The sequence below is a fragment of the Lepus europaeus genome, chromosome 17 (genome assembly GCF_033115175.1).
Source record: "Lepus europaeus isolate LE1 chromosome 17, mLepTim1.pri, whole genome shotgun sequence".
Taxonomy (NCBI): domain Eukaryota; kingdom Metazoa; phylum Chordata; class Mammalia; order Lagomorpha; family Leporidae; genus Lepus; species Lepus europaeus.
The window spans coordinates 17746134-17763512 of record NC_084843.1 but is presented as its reverse complement, the minus strand read 5'-3'; the positions used below and the strand labels follow the sequence as shown (position 1 = coordinate 17763512).

Here is a 17379-nt window from a genome sequence, read left to right as displayed (position 1 = left end):
GTGTGGCAGGTGGTGCCATGCCTGCAGTGCAGCATCCCATGTGGATGCCAGTTCAAGACCCGGCTGCTCCACTTCTGATCCAGCTCTCTGTTGTGGCCTGGAAAGGCTAGTAGAAGATGGCCCAAGTCCTTGGACTCCTGCACCCAAGTCAGGGACCTGGAGGAGGCTACTGGCTTTGAACCAGTGCAGCTCCAGCAGTTGAGGCCAACTGGGGAGTAAACCAGCAGATGGAAGACCTCTCTCTCTGCCTCTCTTTCTCTCTCTGTGTAACTCTTTCAAATAAATGAATAAATCTTTAAAAAAAAAAAAAAACTCATAACTCATGAAACAGTCACTTAGAAATCTCAACTCCGGCCGGTGCCGCGGCTCACTAGGCTAATCCTCCGCCTTGCGGCGCTGGCACACCGGGTTCTAGCCCCGGTCGGGGCACCGATCCTGTCCCGGTTGCCCCTCTTCCAGGCCAGCTCTCTGCTGTGGCCAGGGAGTGCAGTGGAGGATGGCCCAAGTCCTTGGGCCCTACACCCCATCGGAGACCAGGAGAAGCACCTGGCTCCTGCCATCGGATCAGCGCGGTGCGCTGGCCGCAGCACACCTACCGCGGCGGCCATTGGAGGGTGAACCAACAGCAAAAGGAATACCTTTCTCTCTGTCTCTCTCTCACTGTCCACTCTGCCTGTCAAAAAAAAAAGAAAGAAAGAAAAAAAGATATCTCAACTCCACCGAGTCTCCGTTTCCTTCCATTGTGACAACCAACACGATGGCCATAGGGGTTGTAGGGGCCATACGCACCCCATGCAGCAGGGCTCTGTAGAGGATATCTTTCCGTCCGTCTGGTGTTTCATCTAGCCTCCGGCGTATAAAAAAGCCCCCAAGCTTATGGATCAAAGTACTAGAAATTCAAGAATGCATGAATTATTTACAAAGAAAAATGTAAAAAGGATGCTCAAATTCCAAGGTACTCCAAAACATCTGTCACCCGAATATAAACCATATGTGTTATTTGAGATGCTGACAATGAAAACACAGATATTTTTCCATTTTCCACACTGTTGACCTATTTTACCCATTTACATTATTCATAAGCTTTTGGAAAATGGCTGCACAAAAATAAGTTCTATTTCATCTCTTCCAAGTCAAAAGGAATTGGCATGATGTGCTACCCCACTGGGATGACGATACAGATTCTAAAAGGATTTGGAGACACTTCTAGATTTTAAAACCCTGGAGTGTCAAGACACCAGCTCTTAGACCAGCTGTAGAGTGTCCCCAGCATGTGTACTACAAAATGAACATGCTGCAAAAGCTCTTTGGAGGAAATCTTCCCAAAGAATTGCTTAGAGAAGGCCCCTGTGAAATAAGGATGATCCTGTCAAACTGAAACCAAGAATAACCATCTTTCCAGACCACGAGCTCAAAATCTGCTTCATTTACACAAACACAGCAATAAAGCAATTCTTTTCACAACCTCATGTCTCTTTTTTCAACACTGATGAATTTTTATCCGAGGTTGAGATTTTCTAAGTCAACTTTAACAAACTCACAACCTCTTCCTATTCTTTTCAAATACAGGGATATTAACATAAAGCTTAATTTATACTTTTGGTTTCCTCTACAGTCAGTTTAAGGAGACCTCAGTAAGACATGGCCAAAACTTAAGAACACGCTGAGAATAAAATGTTGCAGAATAAATTCACAGTGCATGAGAGGCGCCATCCACAAAAAACAGCACACCCTGAGAAGTGGAGAATGTATAGATCCGAAAGGAAGCTCCTGAACAGGCCAGGTATCTACAGCGGGCTATGTCGGAAGGAAAGGAACTAAGCAATCACTGGCACAGAGTTCACAAGAGAGAACCTGGATCACGGGAAGATACTGGTATTTACTATGCACTTCCAAGAGATCCTAGCCGTGAGGAGAATGAGTAATGAGGTATTCTGATGACGAGAGAGGCCAGCTTCTCCAGAGCCTCGGGAAAGCACTGCTCTTCACTTGACGCCTACCAGCAACTTACTGATGAATCTGTAATTCAGCTTCCCAGGCTCCTTGAAGAGGTTCCTTGGGAAGAGGTGACTTGGAGAGTAAACAAAGATATTCTAACCCCTAGAAAGCACTTCTACCCTGTAGATTCATATCACATTGAGGTATCACGATACTCCATTAGATTCTACGCTATTTGAAGGCAAGGATTTTGTATATTTTCTATTCTTATCTAAATCACAGTTGGATAAGTATCATTGACTATGGTGCCAGCATTGTAGCACAGCAGGTAAAGCCACCGCCTGCAACGCTAGCAACCCGTATGGGTGCTGGTTCGAGACCCAGCTGCTCCACTTCTGATCCCTGTCTCTGTTAATGGCCTGGGAAAGCAGCAAGGACTGCCCAAGTGTTTGGGCCCCTGCACCCATGTGGGAGACCTGGAAGAAGCTCTGGGCTCCTGGCTTTGGCTTGGCTCAACCCTGGCTATTGTGTCCATTTGGGAAGTGAACCAGCAGATGGAAGATCTCTCTCACTGTGTCTCTCCCTCTCGCTCTGTAACTATGCCTTCCAAATAAATAAATAAATCTTAAAGAAAAAAAAAAAAAATCACTGACTGCACAAATGGTTTCCCCGAAGCTGGCTGGCACACACTCTGAAATCCTACAGAACCCTGAGCCAAGAGATTTGCAAGGAGCTTCTTGGATTGTGAGGCTGGGGGCTAGTCTTTGATGAGCGCCACCCCATGAGGCCTACCTGAATAACCTGCCAGCCCATTGCCCTCTCAATCTTTCTCCAGATTCATACTGCTTATTGCCTCTCTAGTTGAAGATCTGACCTTAAAGGTGACTTTTGCTTTTAAGTCTGAAATGTCAATTTCCAAAGCCAATTCAACCTACTTCTCACCAACCCCTTGTTGGGGATCAGATCCACTATTTACCCTGTTTCCTACACGGTGAGCATCTAGGTGTCTTCCCCACACCTCTCCCCGTCTTTTGAGCCTCACAGGACTAGCACTGCATCTTACAAGTTCAACTTCTCAAATACATTTCCAATCTACACCCTCCTCTCCAACAGTATTACTATACTTTTAACTGAGGACCTATTCTCTTGAGGAGCAGTGGTTTTTCTACTTACTACTTAGTGAATTCTTTATGTAGTAGAGTATTAAGCTTGTGATTATAAAAAAAAAAAAAATTCAAGAGTGTCATTGCAAAAATTAAAAGAAAAAATAATAAAAGAAGCAAGAGGGAGGGTAGGATGGGAAGTATCACTATATTCTTAAAACTGTACTATGAAATACATGAGATTTGCTCCCTTTATATAAATTTTTTAAAGGAAAAAAAAAAAAAGACCTCATTAGCCTTTTCCTGGACGTCTGTAACAGAATCAGAATTAATCCAGCATCTTCTGAAGCGATCATTCCTAATGGAAATCTGAACCTGTCATTTCTCAAGCACAGGGCAGCCTGAACTCTTGGCTTAGCAAGTGCTTTGTGCTGGGGCTCCCCACCAATGTAGCAGCCCCCGTGGCCTCTGATCCTTCCCAAGGCTCTCCACATTGTGACTGCCTACCTTCCTCCCACTTCCTAACCATACTGCGCTCCTGCAGCTGTGCCTTTGCCCTTACTGTTTCCTCTGAATGGAATGCATTGCATTCTCCTGAAAACTGCTAAGAACCATCCATGCTATCTCGTGGTTTTCACTCGCTTCTAACTCAAGGAACAGTGAGACGGTTATTCTGAATTTCCTTTATACCACCACCACCACACCACACCCCTCACCCTCATCATGCCTCCCTCCTGCCAAGCTGGGTAATTTGCTATCTTTCCTTTCCAACTGCCTTTTATCCATTCGATAGATATTCATCATGCCCATACAGTTCACACATTCATACTTTACCAAGAATTCCACATAAAATACACGGATAAGGATGATAGTCTTAATGCTCTTCTTTTTACTTTCCAAACTGTATACAATAAACATTCATTGCTTTTATAACAAAAGAAAAAAAGGCTAACAGTAATAGCATATATCAAAGGGTATATATTAAAAAAAAACAAAAATTCAAAGCACAATCTTTTTCATACCCTAAATTTCAAAATCAGCTGATCTTACCTGAAGATTGGAATGTTGAGATTATTGCCCGAGGCAATGTACGGTGCTTTGATGTTATGGCAGAAGAGGATGAAAGTGAGCAGCAGATAGTCAATATGGGATCTATGGACCGGCAGAAATATAAGCGGCAAATTCGTCTAGTAAAGAGAAGAGCACCAAACTTAAAATTCCAGTATAAAGTTCAATCACACTTTGCAACTGTCTATCTGGTTTGAATCACTCAGATGCTGGCCCATCGGTCACTCACGCTTTAAAAAACAGAGTACTGTGAACTCAGTTCAGTGTAGTACTACCTAAATACAAGAACCCTAATAACAAAAGTGAGTGGGGGAAGGAGAAGGGTGAGAGTTCAAGCTGATCCCATGCCTCCCGAGGGGCAGCCCTGACCGTGAAAGCCTCTGGACTCAGCCTGGTCTACGTTGGAATCCTGGTGACTTGGGACCATTTCTCCATCTGTCTGCGCCTCTATTTCATTACCAATAAAGTAGAGATTGTTCTACCTGATTTTCAAGGTTGTTACAAGGTAATTTACGCCAGGAATCCTGCCTGCTGCTGAGAGGCCCTCCTTATCTCACTCCTCCTCCCCAAGTACATGCTGCAAAAGGGGGAGCCTCCCCAGCTGGCCGAAACGCACAACAGTGTGTGTACAAGAGAACATCTGCAGGACTCTCAAGACCACGCTGCAGACGGGGAGCAGAAAGGCAGGTTCACAGAAATTCTTGCCTCAGTTGCAGCTTTCACCATCTCCAGCTGGCCCTTGTGAATCTGAATGTTCCAGAAGAAGCTGTTGAACAGTTTTAGCAGCACCCACCCAGTGAGCCTGGAAGGAAATAAAAACAAGAGGACAGTATGATACACATATAATGCACACTTATGTGTATATGTAAACACAAATACTTAACTTGTGTCTACTGAAGCTTCTGAGCTTAACCCAAGAGTACTTGTAGATGACTTCGTGTGTGTGTGTGTGCGCATACATGTATAGGTAAATGACTTGTGTGTGTACACGCATGTGCATATCTGAATTGTGGAATATATATATATCTGAATATATGCCACACACAGAAGTATCCACTTCTGATGGACTCACATTTCACTCAGGTAACACTTCATACGTCAGAAGTGAACGTCCAGGCAAATATCTAGGGAACAGAATGACCCTTCTGGTGCGCACAGGCCAGTCCTTTCAAGACAGGGACACGTTAGGCCGGCGCCGTGGCTTAACAGGCTAATCCTCCGCCTTGCGGCGCCGGCACACCAGGTTCTAGCCCCGGTCGGGGCACCGATCCTGTCCCGGTTGCCCCTCTTCCAGGCCAGCTCTCTGCTGTGGCCAGGGAGTGCAGTGGAGGATGGCCCAAGTGCTTGGGCCCTGCACCCCATGGGAGACCAGGATAAGCACCTGGCTCCTGCCATCGGAACGGCGCGATGCGCCAGCCACAGTGCGCCTACCGCGGTGGCCATTGGAGGGTGAACCAACGGCAAAAAGGAAGACCTTTCTCTCTGTCTCCCTCTGCTGTCCACTCTGCCTGTCAAAAATAAAATAAAAAAAAAAAAAAAAAAAAAGACAGGGACACGTGAAACCTAAGTCACAGCAGTCTAGGAGGACAAACGTTAGCAGGAAGCCAGTGGCTGCTACCAACCAGCAGAGCCTGAAGCACCTCAAAGCCTACCCCAGGGCTACTGCACATGGACACTGAATAATAACAGAAAGAAGATCGGAATTTAACATCGCGTACATCAACACAAGTTTGGAACACAGAGTGTCGTGCTAGGAGAAGGCAGTCCAATGAGTCGGTCCTGCTTGCTCAAGACAGGAAGGTGCTTGCGACAGTCTTGTGCCTCACTTTTAATACCTGATCATCCCAGGTGAGACAGTGGCAACCATTTCTTGAAGAATCTTTTTGGCCTTCTTTTTCACCTTATTGACAGCTTTTGATTGCTGCTGGGCAGAACCGTCAGGGTTTAATTCAGCAGCCACTTCTGCAATTGCTTCTTGTACTCTGATTTGAACACAGAAAGATAAAGGAACTGGCTTTACACTACATTTTGTATTCAGCATTTTCTAAATGGCACAGTAAGTCACAAAACAAAGTGTACGTTCTCTTTAATATGTGGTAACACGAGAGAATAAACTCAAGCTGGAAGCACTCTTTCTGGCTGTCCCTAAAATATCCAGAGATGTTAACTGATTTGGGAGCATCCCTAAATCAATGGCTCCCTGAGGCATGTGGAAGGTAGACTGAAGAATTTGACCCAATTCACTGGGGGACAACTCCATGCATTTAAAATTTCTGGCTGTGATGGGAGAGTCACAAAGAGGAATTCCACAAAGGAAAAAAAGATTATTCCTTTAGTCACATAATTCAGAAGCATTCAAACATCCACTGCCAAAGTAATTTATAATTTCTCTTTCTAAAGACCTAAATTAATATTGATGTATATCACGACCCCATTAAAACTATATGCAAATCTCTCTGGGAAGGATCAAAGGGGGACATAAATATTTATCACGCTTTCATTTTTTCCCAAATCAATCCAGTAATTAAAAAAAATGGTTCAAGATAAAAATAACACAAAGCAATAAGCAGTGAGGAAAAATGAAAATTTTATTATACTTTTGTTAACTTCCATTAACTTTGGAGAGAAACCTAAGTAGGGTTTAACCACTTCTAACACTGCAGTTAGCACTCAAAACTGGATGGAATGAAACACACTTGCAGATTTGACTAGAAAATAGAATACATAATAATCCAATAGAATTTCAAGTTTTCTCCCACTAGTGCTACTAATGTAGTCTAATGAAGTCTGGCAAAACTCCACATGGTCCTCTACTTCACTAATATGAAAAGACTCATTCCATAGGACAGGGGTACACCCAAGTGTACTCCCTGAGTGATGTTTCCCACATTCCTGCCAGGAATTTTTTCACAAGGAATTAATGCTCTAATTGTTACATTTCCATTATCAACTATTCACTTGTTCTTTCAATAAACATTTCTTGAGTACCTACTATGCACCCCCTCCCAGCACTGTTCAAGCCTTAACAACTACCCACCTACAAATAACCCTTGTGTATTCAAAGCAGCCTTTCAATTCGTCCTCATCTCCCTCTCCCCAGTGAAGCAAATCTCTGAAGTGGGCCCCAGCAATGAGACAGAACAGAACAACTCCTGCTCAGGAGTATCTACTGTAGCATCCCATCTGGGCTAAAGTCAGTTGCTCTCCCCAGCAAGCAAGCGCCTCTGAGAGCAAGATCAGAATCTTACCAGGATTGTTAGGAGACTTTCTAGCACAAGAGTATGTACGGAGCACTCAGTAACTATCTGACAGACAGCAAAGCCACATCCCCTGTGGCTATAAAATAGGAAGTACAGTGTCTCCAACACTGGCATCACAGAAAACTGGAAATATGTGCATCTCTAAACCCTCCTTTCATGTCGGATTAGAAACCCATCCAATTGCTAATCCATAAAACAAGTCTGTGACTCCCACATGGCACTGTTCACCAAAACCATCTGTTCTGCCCTTCTGCAGTTTCCTTCAGAGCTGAACATTTAATGTTTGGGAATACAAACCCTTCTTGAAATAGCATTCCCGAGACACCGTGGATTCACAGAGGGGATTACTGGCCCACCCCCACTCCTGCCACCACCACCACCACCACCCCGCCTCTCCCCACCTTAGCAACAGTGCTCCCGCCTTACCTAGTACTGTTTAGCACATTCTCTCTCACGTTGGTGGCAAACATGCCGTTATGGACATCTCGCTCTTGAACAAAAAGAACATAGGAAAGCCGTCTTGCCAGCCATCCTCGGTGCCTGCAATGTGAAGCTGAGTTAGCAGGGAAGAGAAAGGTCTGAAACCAGTGGCTTAATCTATGCAGTGGCTTCCTCCTGTGAAAACAAAGCCTGATGGCATCTGCTCCCAAGACCCAGAGGATCTCCTACAGCAGCCAATTCTCCTTAGGAGTACAGGATGCTGGGCAGCCCACTTTAGTCAGTTTCTTTCTCCTGTTCTCAGCTACAACGGAAACTTGGAAACTCTGCTAAATAATAACCCTTCTACAGTAACAAAAGAATAAAAATGTCTGACTTTGTTAATGCCATTAAAAAGGCAACTAAGTTAAATGTTGTATTATATGTAGGATATACACAATATATATGTATCATATATGTGTGTGTGAGCACGCATGCACACGGAGTCATCCCTTAGCATCTGAAGGGACTGACTCCAGAACTCCCACAGGCAACAAAATGTGAGGATGCTCATCACGTCCCTTATGTCATATGGTACAGTAGCAGCATGTAATCCACTGTACAGCCTCCTACACACTTCAATTGTCTCTGGATTACATAGGAGACCTCTTACAAGGTAAACTGACTTAAATCGTTGTTGTAATGTGCTTTTTAGGAAATAATAAAAATCAAAATTATACATTTTCAGTTCAGATGCAATTCTTTTTCCCAAAAATATTTGATCTATTGTTGGTCAAATCCATAGATGTGGAACCAAGGGACAAGGAGCACTAACTGTATAGAGATAAGTTATGTAGCTTACAATCATAGCTATGGGCCATAAAAAGATAAATTTGGAAATATTCTTATCTAATATTAAGCTAGCTCTTAGCTACCCCTTTATTATCACAGTACTTCTTTCAAGGCAATCACTGACTTTCCAGTTGAATCCATAAGGATGCTCAGCTGAGAGAGTCAAGTGTAACAGGCCAATGATCTGAACATCTGGATTCTGGATTCATGAAGCCTCTTTGCTTAGGTTGTTTCTTTAATTTTTTTTATTTTATATTTTATTTTAATGCAAACGCATATTCACCCCACCTGAGAGACAGGACGTGGTCCCAGCAGTGACAGTGACTGTGTGGTGTTTACATGGGGGGATGGGGAGACTGATGTGGTAACCAGAATGCCAAACCTTCCTTAGGTAACCACTTGACATCATTTCTAATGATTATATAATGCTTTGCTACTATTTCCTTTTCATGACAGAGACAGGAGAAGAGCTGAAGCATAAGTTCACTCACTCCAAAAGGATCCAGAAGGCCCTGCCCTGAGGAACGTAACTCAAGAAAGCACTGTGCACGAACCACCTGCTCCTTCATCTCTCCTTCTTGCCCCTCCTTCCTGCCCCCTTTGCCTCAATCGCTTGAAAATGTGTCCCGTTATGTTAAAGGTTCCCCCTAAACTCTTCAGTGAACGTTTTCAGAGCTACTACTGTAAGATCCAAAGTCTACGCCCCCTATGAAACCCCTTTGCGGCTGACTAGAAGCGTTGTACATGTCAATATAGCAAATGCTGTCTTTCCCAATTGCCTCCTAGGGCAACAAGAGCAACTTTTGGCTTTATTCATAAAATGTCTAGTTATGTAAAGAATAAAAGGCTTTCTCTTTTCTTAGGATTTTAATCATGTCAACCATGAGTAAAAAGGAAAATAACAATTAAAAAAAAAAAAACTCAATAGACCACACAGCCCCTCCCTGTTTTAAATTTAGAGAGAGGGGGAAAAGAATAGCCTGGCAGTAGAAAACAATACATCCCTTGACTTTGACTGCAGTTCTATTAAAAAAAAAAAAAATGAAAACTTTAGTACATGTAGAATTATGCTTGTGTGTGACCTCATTATCCATTATGAATACGAACATCAGAAAGCCTTCAAAATTAATTATGCAACTTCTTGGGTCAATTTTTCATAGAATTGCAAGAATATCTAATCACCTGAGCACCCTGGTTACCTACCACAGGCATCTACTTCTGGAACTGGGAGCACTGGGAGCTTGTCTGGCCACTGCTTCTCTTGCATCAATGACACTAACACAACCTGCCAACCCTCCTTCCTTAGCCACTGGCCTGGATGCCTATCAAACAAAGGCCCCTTACTCTTGCTACGATGCTTACTAACCCATCCCCATATGCCCGGAACTTGTAAGAATTCTAAGAAAAGTATTAGACAAATAATAAGTCAAAGAAAGTTTCCTTAATAGCAGAAAATATCTACTAAAACCCTATAGATGGGGCAGATTTTAGGCACTTGGACATTTTTGAATAATAAAATAGCCATAACAGACTACAAGACATCCAAACCTATACTAGTCATCAAATATTTCTTACATTTTGGCACCCTTTATATGCAAAACCATTATATGGATAAAGTACCATCATAACATCTGCACTGTCACAGACTTAAGTCCAGCAGTGGTGACAGCAAGAAGTTTCTGTCGTATCTGCACTGCTTCTAATTTTTAGATTAAAACTCTCATGTCAGACACTCATGCTCTATTAACTCTCAAAAAACATAAAGAGATCCACCTTTAAGTGTATTAATTGGCTATCATGAATTTTTTTTGACATTTATTAGAAGTGTAAGAAGTTTCTTTTTACCTTGTGTGAGTTTCATTGATATAAATAACATTCCGCAAACCCAAAGACGGGATACTGGGGTTGAAAAACTTTTCCTATACAAAACAAAATAAACGGAAACATAAATACACAACTGGATGGTGGCCAAGAGCTCAGATTAAGAATTCTTGATGACTCTGAAAATTCAAGCACGATATAAAGGCATAGCTCCAAAACTCTGTGTGATGAAGATCAACTAGGCCTTACTGAAAAGAACTTTCAGGTCACAAACTCCAAATTAATCCTTAAAACCAAAGGAAACCCTGTCTCGCCCTTCATGCCCCACAAGGCTACCAAATTAAAGCTACAGGTAGCATGAAACATTGAGAGAGTTCCCAGAATACAGCAATACTGCGCTAAGTAAGCACCATGCAGCTATTGTTAGATCACTAAATCTCTCAATAATCCTCATAAGAATTGTGAGAAAATGGAGACTGGTGGGGGTTTAGGATTCAGCCTCAGAATCTGCTCCAGAGAGCATGGTCTTTCTCTCCCTGTATAATGACTGCCCACTTAATGAGAAAATGTGCAGCCTCAAGCCACCCTCTTTGTAGGTAGCCTCGAAAGATAATCCAGAGAGCCGTGCTGAAAAGACCAAGTCTACAGCTTTACAAATGTGGGCTGAAAGAGAAATGTTCCACAAATAAAGAACCAAAAAGCATTACCTACCCTCAAAAAAGATGTAAAACATATATAAGTGAAATCTTTTTTGAGAAAAGAAAAATAACATTTCAGCCAAATAAAAAAATCACTACCAACCTATTTTCAAACAATTTTTTTTTTTTAAAAGAACATGCCATGGGAGAAATTCAAGACCGAGTTCAGTTCCATCAGGTTCTGCATGTAGGCAAAATACCATCTAACCCCACTCCAAACCATCACCACTACCAATAATTTCTTATACTCTCTTCCAACTTAAGAATACACTGTAACATTACATATAAGATACTGTTTTGGCTTGATATTGTAGCTAAAGTATTGCTTTGAGGTGAGAAACCAGATCAAAAAGGAAAAGCCATACAGCCTTCTGTTTACATCTTTATTTATACTGGCCTGTTCTGAGCTGGCCTACTCCCAGACCAGAAATTTCCATATCTTTCAATTCCACCAAATTCTTGCAATAAGGTACCTGTGGTTTCAAAGAAGCAATTTTTATGACAAAGCACCTTTAAGCAGACCTGAACAGTTCATGGAAATAGCTTGGGCTCCACACAAATCTATGTTGGGTTAGTAAATCACTTTATATCAGACTCAGAATTCTACTTCCTGCCAAAACAACCCAAATAGAAAATTCACACAGCACAGTTACCTATTCACACAGGTTATAAGGAACCTCTATAAATGGCAGGCACTTAGTTGGCAGATCTCCTACATCCTAACAACTGGCTCACCCCTCACAGAGCTTAACATCAAGAAAAATGTTTTAAAAAGTGTATCAGCTAGGTTGGCACCGTGGCATAGCAGGGAGAGCTGCCACCTGTGGTGCCGGCATCCTATTTGGGCACGAGTTCGTGTCCCAACTGCTCCTCTTCGAATCCAGCTCTCTGTTATGGCCTAGGACAGGAGTAGAAGATGGCCCAAGTCCTTGGGCCCCTGCACCCACGTGGGAGACCCAGAAGAATCTCCTGGCTCCTGGCTTCAGATCAACTCAGTTCTGGCTGTTGCAGCCATTTGGGGAGTGAACCAGCAGATGGAAGACCTCTCTCTGTCTCTCCCTCTCTCTGTAACTCTACCTCTCAAACAAATCAATCTATATATATATATATATATATATATATATATATATATATATATATAAAGAATCAGCTATTTCAGGACACAGCCACATGAAATCCTATGTTCCTGTGCTAATGTGGCCCATGCCAGCTGCCCTAAGAAGCACCTCTCACCCAGTCGAGCCTTCTCAACCACTGCACTGGACAGTGGAAGACACTGCATGGCTTCGTTTTATACCAAATACAAACAAACCTACCCATGCTCTTTTGTCAACTTTCCCCCTAACATTTTAGTGACCTTTCTTCAATATCACAGCAACAGACAGCCTGGGAACAGAAACGTGACACAAGCCAAAGCGAAGTCACAGCTTTAACTCTTCTCCCGTCCCACTGTCTTCCTCCCATTGGTCTAGGATTCGAACGTTAAGTGCCGATGTCCAACATCTGGGCAAGCATTGTGGCACAGCAGATCAAGCTGCTGCTTGGAAGGCCTGCATTCCACAGTGGAGTGCCGGCTACAGTCCCAGGGCCTCTGTTTCCAACTGCGCATTGCGGATAACGCATCCTGGAAGGCAGCAGAAGGTGACGCAAGTGCCTGGGTCCCTGTCACCCACACGGGAGACCCAGACGGCTTCCAGGCTCTTTGCCTTAGGCTGGTCCAGCCCTGGCTGTTGTGGGCATTTGGGAAGTGAACCAGCAGATGAATGATCTCTCTCTCTCTCTCTCTCCATCTTTCCTCCCTCTCCTTTGCTCTCTCTCCCTCCCTCTCAGGCTCTGCCTTTTAATTAGATGAAAATAAATATTTTTTAAATATGAGGGTTTACAGATATAAAACAATAAAATTCAACATCTAGAAGTTACATGAAGGTTCCCAGTAACTCTCTAGAAGAATAACTGAAAATCAGATTTATTCTCCCCTAAAAAATCACACTAAAACTACAAAAGAATCAGAATATTACCAAGTATTGATTATGGGCTAATATTTGTTGAATAAAACAACAGAAAGAAAAATCAAGTCCACACTTTTACAGGGGATACTGGCTTTATAAATGTGAGTCTCAGAAAATATGAGCTCACACAAAGTGAGAACCCTGTGTCACATATTTCGCTCTGGGCACTAAAGATCCACAAGCAGTACCATCCTTACCCAGCTCTGGGGGGTGCAGGAATAGCAACATCTTCCAACAAATGGCCTCTTGCGGCTCATCAGGCTTTCTTTCCATTTTAAGGTTGCAGATCTGAAGACGGTAGGTCTGAAACCATATTCACCCTAATAAATATTAAGCAAGAAAAACTGCCTAAGTGGCAAGAAAATGATATTTGTCCACTTAATCTCTACAAGGAAGACATTTCTGTAGCAGAGAATTCTGGAGATGTGTTTGTCTTCGGTGGTACAACCACGTCTGTTTCACATGGTGGGTTTTCACTGGCCAGCCGCCTCCACCATCAACACTCAGACACAAGCTTGGGACATAAACAAGAAGTCAATGCCTGAGAACAGCAATCGCTAATAACAACCACAGCACACACAAGGCGGCGTTCAAAGCTAGTGAGTTGTGGAAGCCAAATGGGAATCTACTGAGGAAGAATTTCCGACTCCTGGACCCCAAGGCTGACTGTTAACCTTCCCTCCTTTCAAGCCACTTCCACAACAGAACTACCTTACGTGGTAAGAAGTTGTCATGCTACAGCTAAAAATATTTAACTTTGTATGAAAACAAAGTAAACTCACGTAACATTCCTGTATCTTTTCAAGAAATTTTAAAAGCTGGACTTTAAATTATATTATAGTTGTAGTGTTCAATTAGGGTCAAACCGGCTCTTCTGCTCTAACAATTTTTCTTTTGACTTTGATAGAAGTAGTTGTTCAAATCTCACAAAAATAACAATCTCAAAATAAGCAAAGAAAAAAAATTTACATAAAGCAGAGAGTGTTTGAGATAAGATTTAAAATATGTCATGTTCTGCTGAAATAAGGAAAACAAGACAAGCAAAGCCATGTCCTTTGTAATGGATCCACACTAGAGTTTTCTGTTTGAAGCTCACGTCCATTATAAAATCTGTGCTTATTAAATATAACTATGGGAAGTACATGATGAGAGAGCGGAAAAAAAGAAATCCCGTCCAAAACAATGATGAGGGTTTCTTGTTTCCCATGCAAGAGTTCTGCTTTTTGACATAATCACTGCACTTACATTTTCCACCACATTGCTTTTTTCCCAATTAATGCTAATACCAAAAAATTTTAAATATTGTGAGACTTCATAAACACACGCAACACTTGGAGACTTCTTCCGCAGCTGTCAACCTACATTACACCCACTGCTGCCAACCTCTCCACCCCCGCCAGCAACACTGAAACGGACAGTCTCGGCTAAATTCTTCTAAGTTTTATCTGACACTTACCCACTCCTCACTGGCGTGCTTGCATCGACCAAGGCTGTAGTCCGAGGAATTCGGAAGATAAGAAACATCTATTGTGCCAAGGGTCAGTGCAGATTCATCCATGTCACAAAGTGTAACTCCCAAATCATGTGCTATAAAAAATATATACACGTATCAGGCCAATGAAGAACCCAGACAGTAAATATCAGAACTCAAAATCCTGACTTCTCTATTATTTTGCTCTATAATAGGATAGCAATTGAACTAACTGTATACTTTACCATATTAAGTATAATGTAAAAACAGGCTTTATGTGTTTAGATAAACTCAAACTGCCCTTATTCAAAAAATAAAAAAGAACATTTGTATCAGAAGTCTCCCTGAATATATAAGGATATACTTGCATCCTTAGATTTCCTAAAAAAAAAATTCCTATTAAAAGTTATTTGCAAATGTGAGAGTTTGTTTCAGACAGGCAAAAGAGGCTTATTTCATTTTTGTTAATAACTGAATAGTTTGAAGGAGGATGAAAACATGTGTTTATTTAATTAAACATTTGTATGCCCACAAATGACAATTTTTTTAAGCTACTGGGAATTTTCCCTCATACATATTTATGCAAGGCAAAATACCGAAAAGCGATTAGGGTACTTCTAAAGTTTCCCACTGAAACTGAATTAAGCTTGATTTTCTCATGATACCTTAAAAGAAACGACGTTTGCACTCTTAACTACAAAGACGGAAAAGAAAAACGCATTATTATGCAACATGAGTTTTATCCACTTGCACCTTTTTCCTTGAGGCTTTTCCTACTCTGAGGGAAGAGTGCACTCCCAGAATACATGGATATTACCCTAAAATACAAAAGCTTCTTAACATTCTCAAATGATTTTAGCTTTTGGCCATTTCTCACTTGGCTTTCAAATCGGAGCGGCCGGGTCCAGGGCGCTCCCCTGGGGCTATCGTGATGTCTGCACAGCCGCCAGCCTCCGCCCGCTGTCACCTGTCCGCCACGCAGCACCAGCCGATGGCAGCGACGAGCGGCGCGATGCACCTGGCAGGAAGGGGGTTCCTCTGAACTCTAAAGCAAAGATTCAGCACCCGGGTGGAGAACGGCCACTCAACACGGGGAGCCGCTGCCGCCTAAGAGGAGACCAAAGGGAGACTCGCGCCAATAGGCAGTGCGCGCTGTGCGCCTCCTCCCGCCGCACAGGGTTGACCCAAGGTCAAGGGGTGGGGGGACCCCATGCCGCGGGCTCCACGTGGGCCCAGAGGAGCGGACCGCGAGCCCCGACAGGGGCAGAGGCAGGGGCCGCTCTGAGGTCTAAATCCTCCACCGTGCGACCGGGAACAGGTCGGTGAACTGTGCCTCGGCCTCCCCGTCTGGAAAATGGGCACACGACCGATCCTACCTCCCGGGTGGCCGGGGGGACTGACCGAGGGGTACAAGGCGCCCAGCGCAGCGCGGAACACGCAGTGGGCGCCCAGTGCAACCCACGGTGGCCGCTGTCACCGGACTATCCCCAGCACCAGCTGCTCTGAGAGCCCCCCACGGCACGAACCGGCCGGCAGCGCCCTCGCCCCTTGGGGCGCTGGGGGCACTGCGTCCGCAGGACACCCCCTCCTCCGCAGGGGAGCCCACCCCGCCGCCTGGTCTCCGCGGAGAGAGAACAAGGCTGGCTCCCACGCCAGCACGAGCCCGGCCCATTTCTCAGGGGGAACCCCGGGGCTCGGGGGAGGGGGCCAGGGGGACACGGACAGCCCGGCCACCTGCAGGAGTCGCGCCAGGTCCGGGGACGAGGGCCGACGACGCACCTGTGCCGGCGCTCGCCTGTGCCGCCTCCCACAGCCTGCAACAGCCCTCGCGTCTCCGCCCCGGCAGCTCCGGCTTCGGCTGCAGCCGCTGCCCGCACTTCACGTCCCAGCCAGCGCCTGCTGCAGTGTCGCGCCCTGATGACGCCATGGGCGCGCTGGAGTGATGGGTTGGGGGCGGGGCCCGGTGGCCCCGCGTGCTGTGCGTGGGCCCGAGAGCGGGGGGCGTGCACGCGCGTGGAGGAGGGAGCTGAGGTCGGGTTGTGCGTGCTGTCCACACAGAGGGCCGCGCTGCCTGGGCGGTGTGTGTGTGTGTGTGTGTGTAAATCCGCACCGTGGGGACGTGGGTCCGGCCGGGCCGTGGCGCGAATGCGTGGGCTGTCGGGTGGGTGTGTAGACGCGTGCTGTTTTACGGGCTTTGTAAGACCGCGTAGAAGGCACCCAGGACGGGAGAGGCGGGGCTTGCGGATGGTCCTGCTGTGTGATTTTTCAAAGACGGGCTGAGTGCGTTTTTTGTTTAAGGAGGAAAATGCACCCTATAACGTGCAACTGCGATTTAATCAAATTCTGTAAGAAGCCTGAAGGAAGCTGAGTCCAGATTAACCCTTCACACCAAATAACACGTGCGAGGAGGTTCTTTCACGATGCTCGTCATGCTATTGACAGGGCCAGTGGTCGTCAAAAGCCTTAGTGAATTAGAAGGGAAAGGATCCTTAAGACCATGCTCCCTGCCCTGAAGTCCCTGCTTCCAGTCCTTGTCTCTTATACACACAGTAACCCTAATCCCCTATCTGGGACATTCATGCATGTCCACACAGCTCCTCAAAATCTGAACTCCCAAGTCTGGCACAGGAGATCCCCACCACTCTTGTAGGAGTCTCGGTCTCTCTCTCTCTCTCTCTCTCCCTATCATTTCCCTTGGTCTGGACAGCCCACAGGCACTCACATCCCTAATTCTGTTCATGC

General features: G+C 44.6%; 1 protein-coding gene across 6 annotated transcripts in view; it reads right to left on the bottom strand.

The window, feature by feature from the left end:
* GPAM (glycerol-3-phosphate acyltransferase, mitochondrial) overlaps positions 1-17379 on the bottom strand; it is a 61439-nt gene that overhangs the window by 18350 nt on the left and 25710 nt on the right. For 4 of the 6 annotated variants that reach the window (XR_009868371.1, XM_062215343.1, XM_062215347.1 and 1 more), the window contains exons 2-9: positions 14623-14753; positions 13364-13486; positions 10484-10557; positions 7796-7909; positions 5945-6091; positions 4815-4911; positions 4092-4228; positions 790-889 (exon numbers count right to left, since the gene is read on the bottom strand). Coding sequence is in view for 5 of the 6 variants with exons in the window: in XM_062215343.1 (XP_062071327.1) it covers positions 790-889; positions 4092-4228; positions 4815-4911; positions 5945-6091; positions 7796-7909; positions 10484-10557; positions 13364-13486; positions 14623-14724 (894 nt within the window). In the remaining variant the exon portion in view is untranslated. Of the gene's footprint in view, positions 1-789; positions 890-4091; positions 4229-4814; positions 4912-5944; positions 6092-7795; positions 7910-10483; positions 10558-13363; positions 13487-14622; positions 14754-15514; positions 15745-16416; positions 16519-17379 lie in introns of those variants that run through there. The other 2 variants (XM_062215345.1, XM_062215344.1) reach the window with 2 other exon arrangements.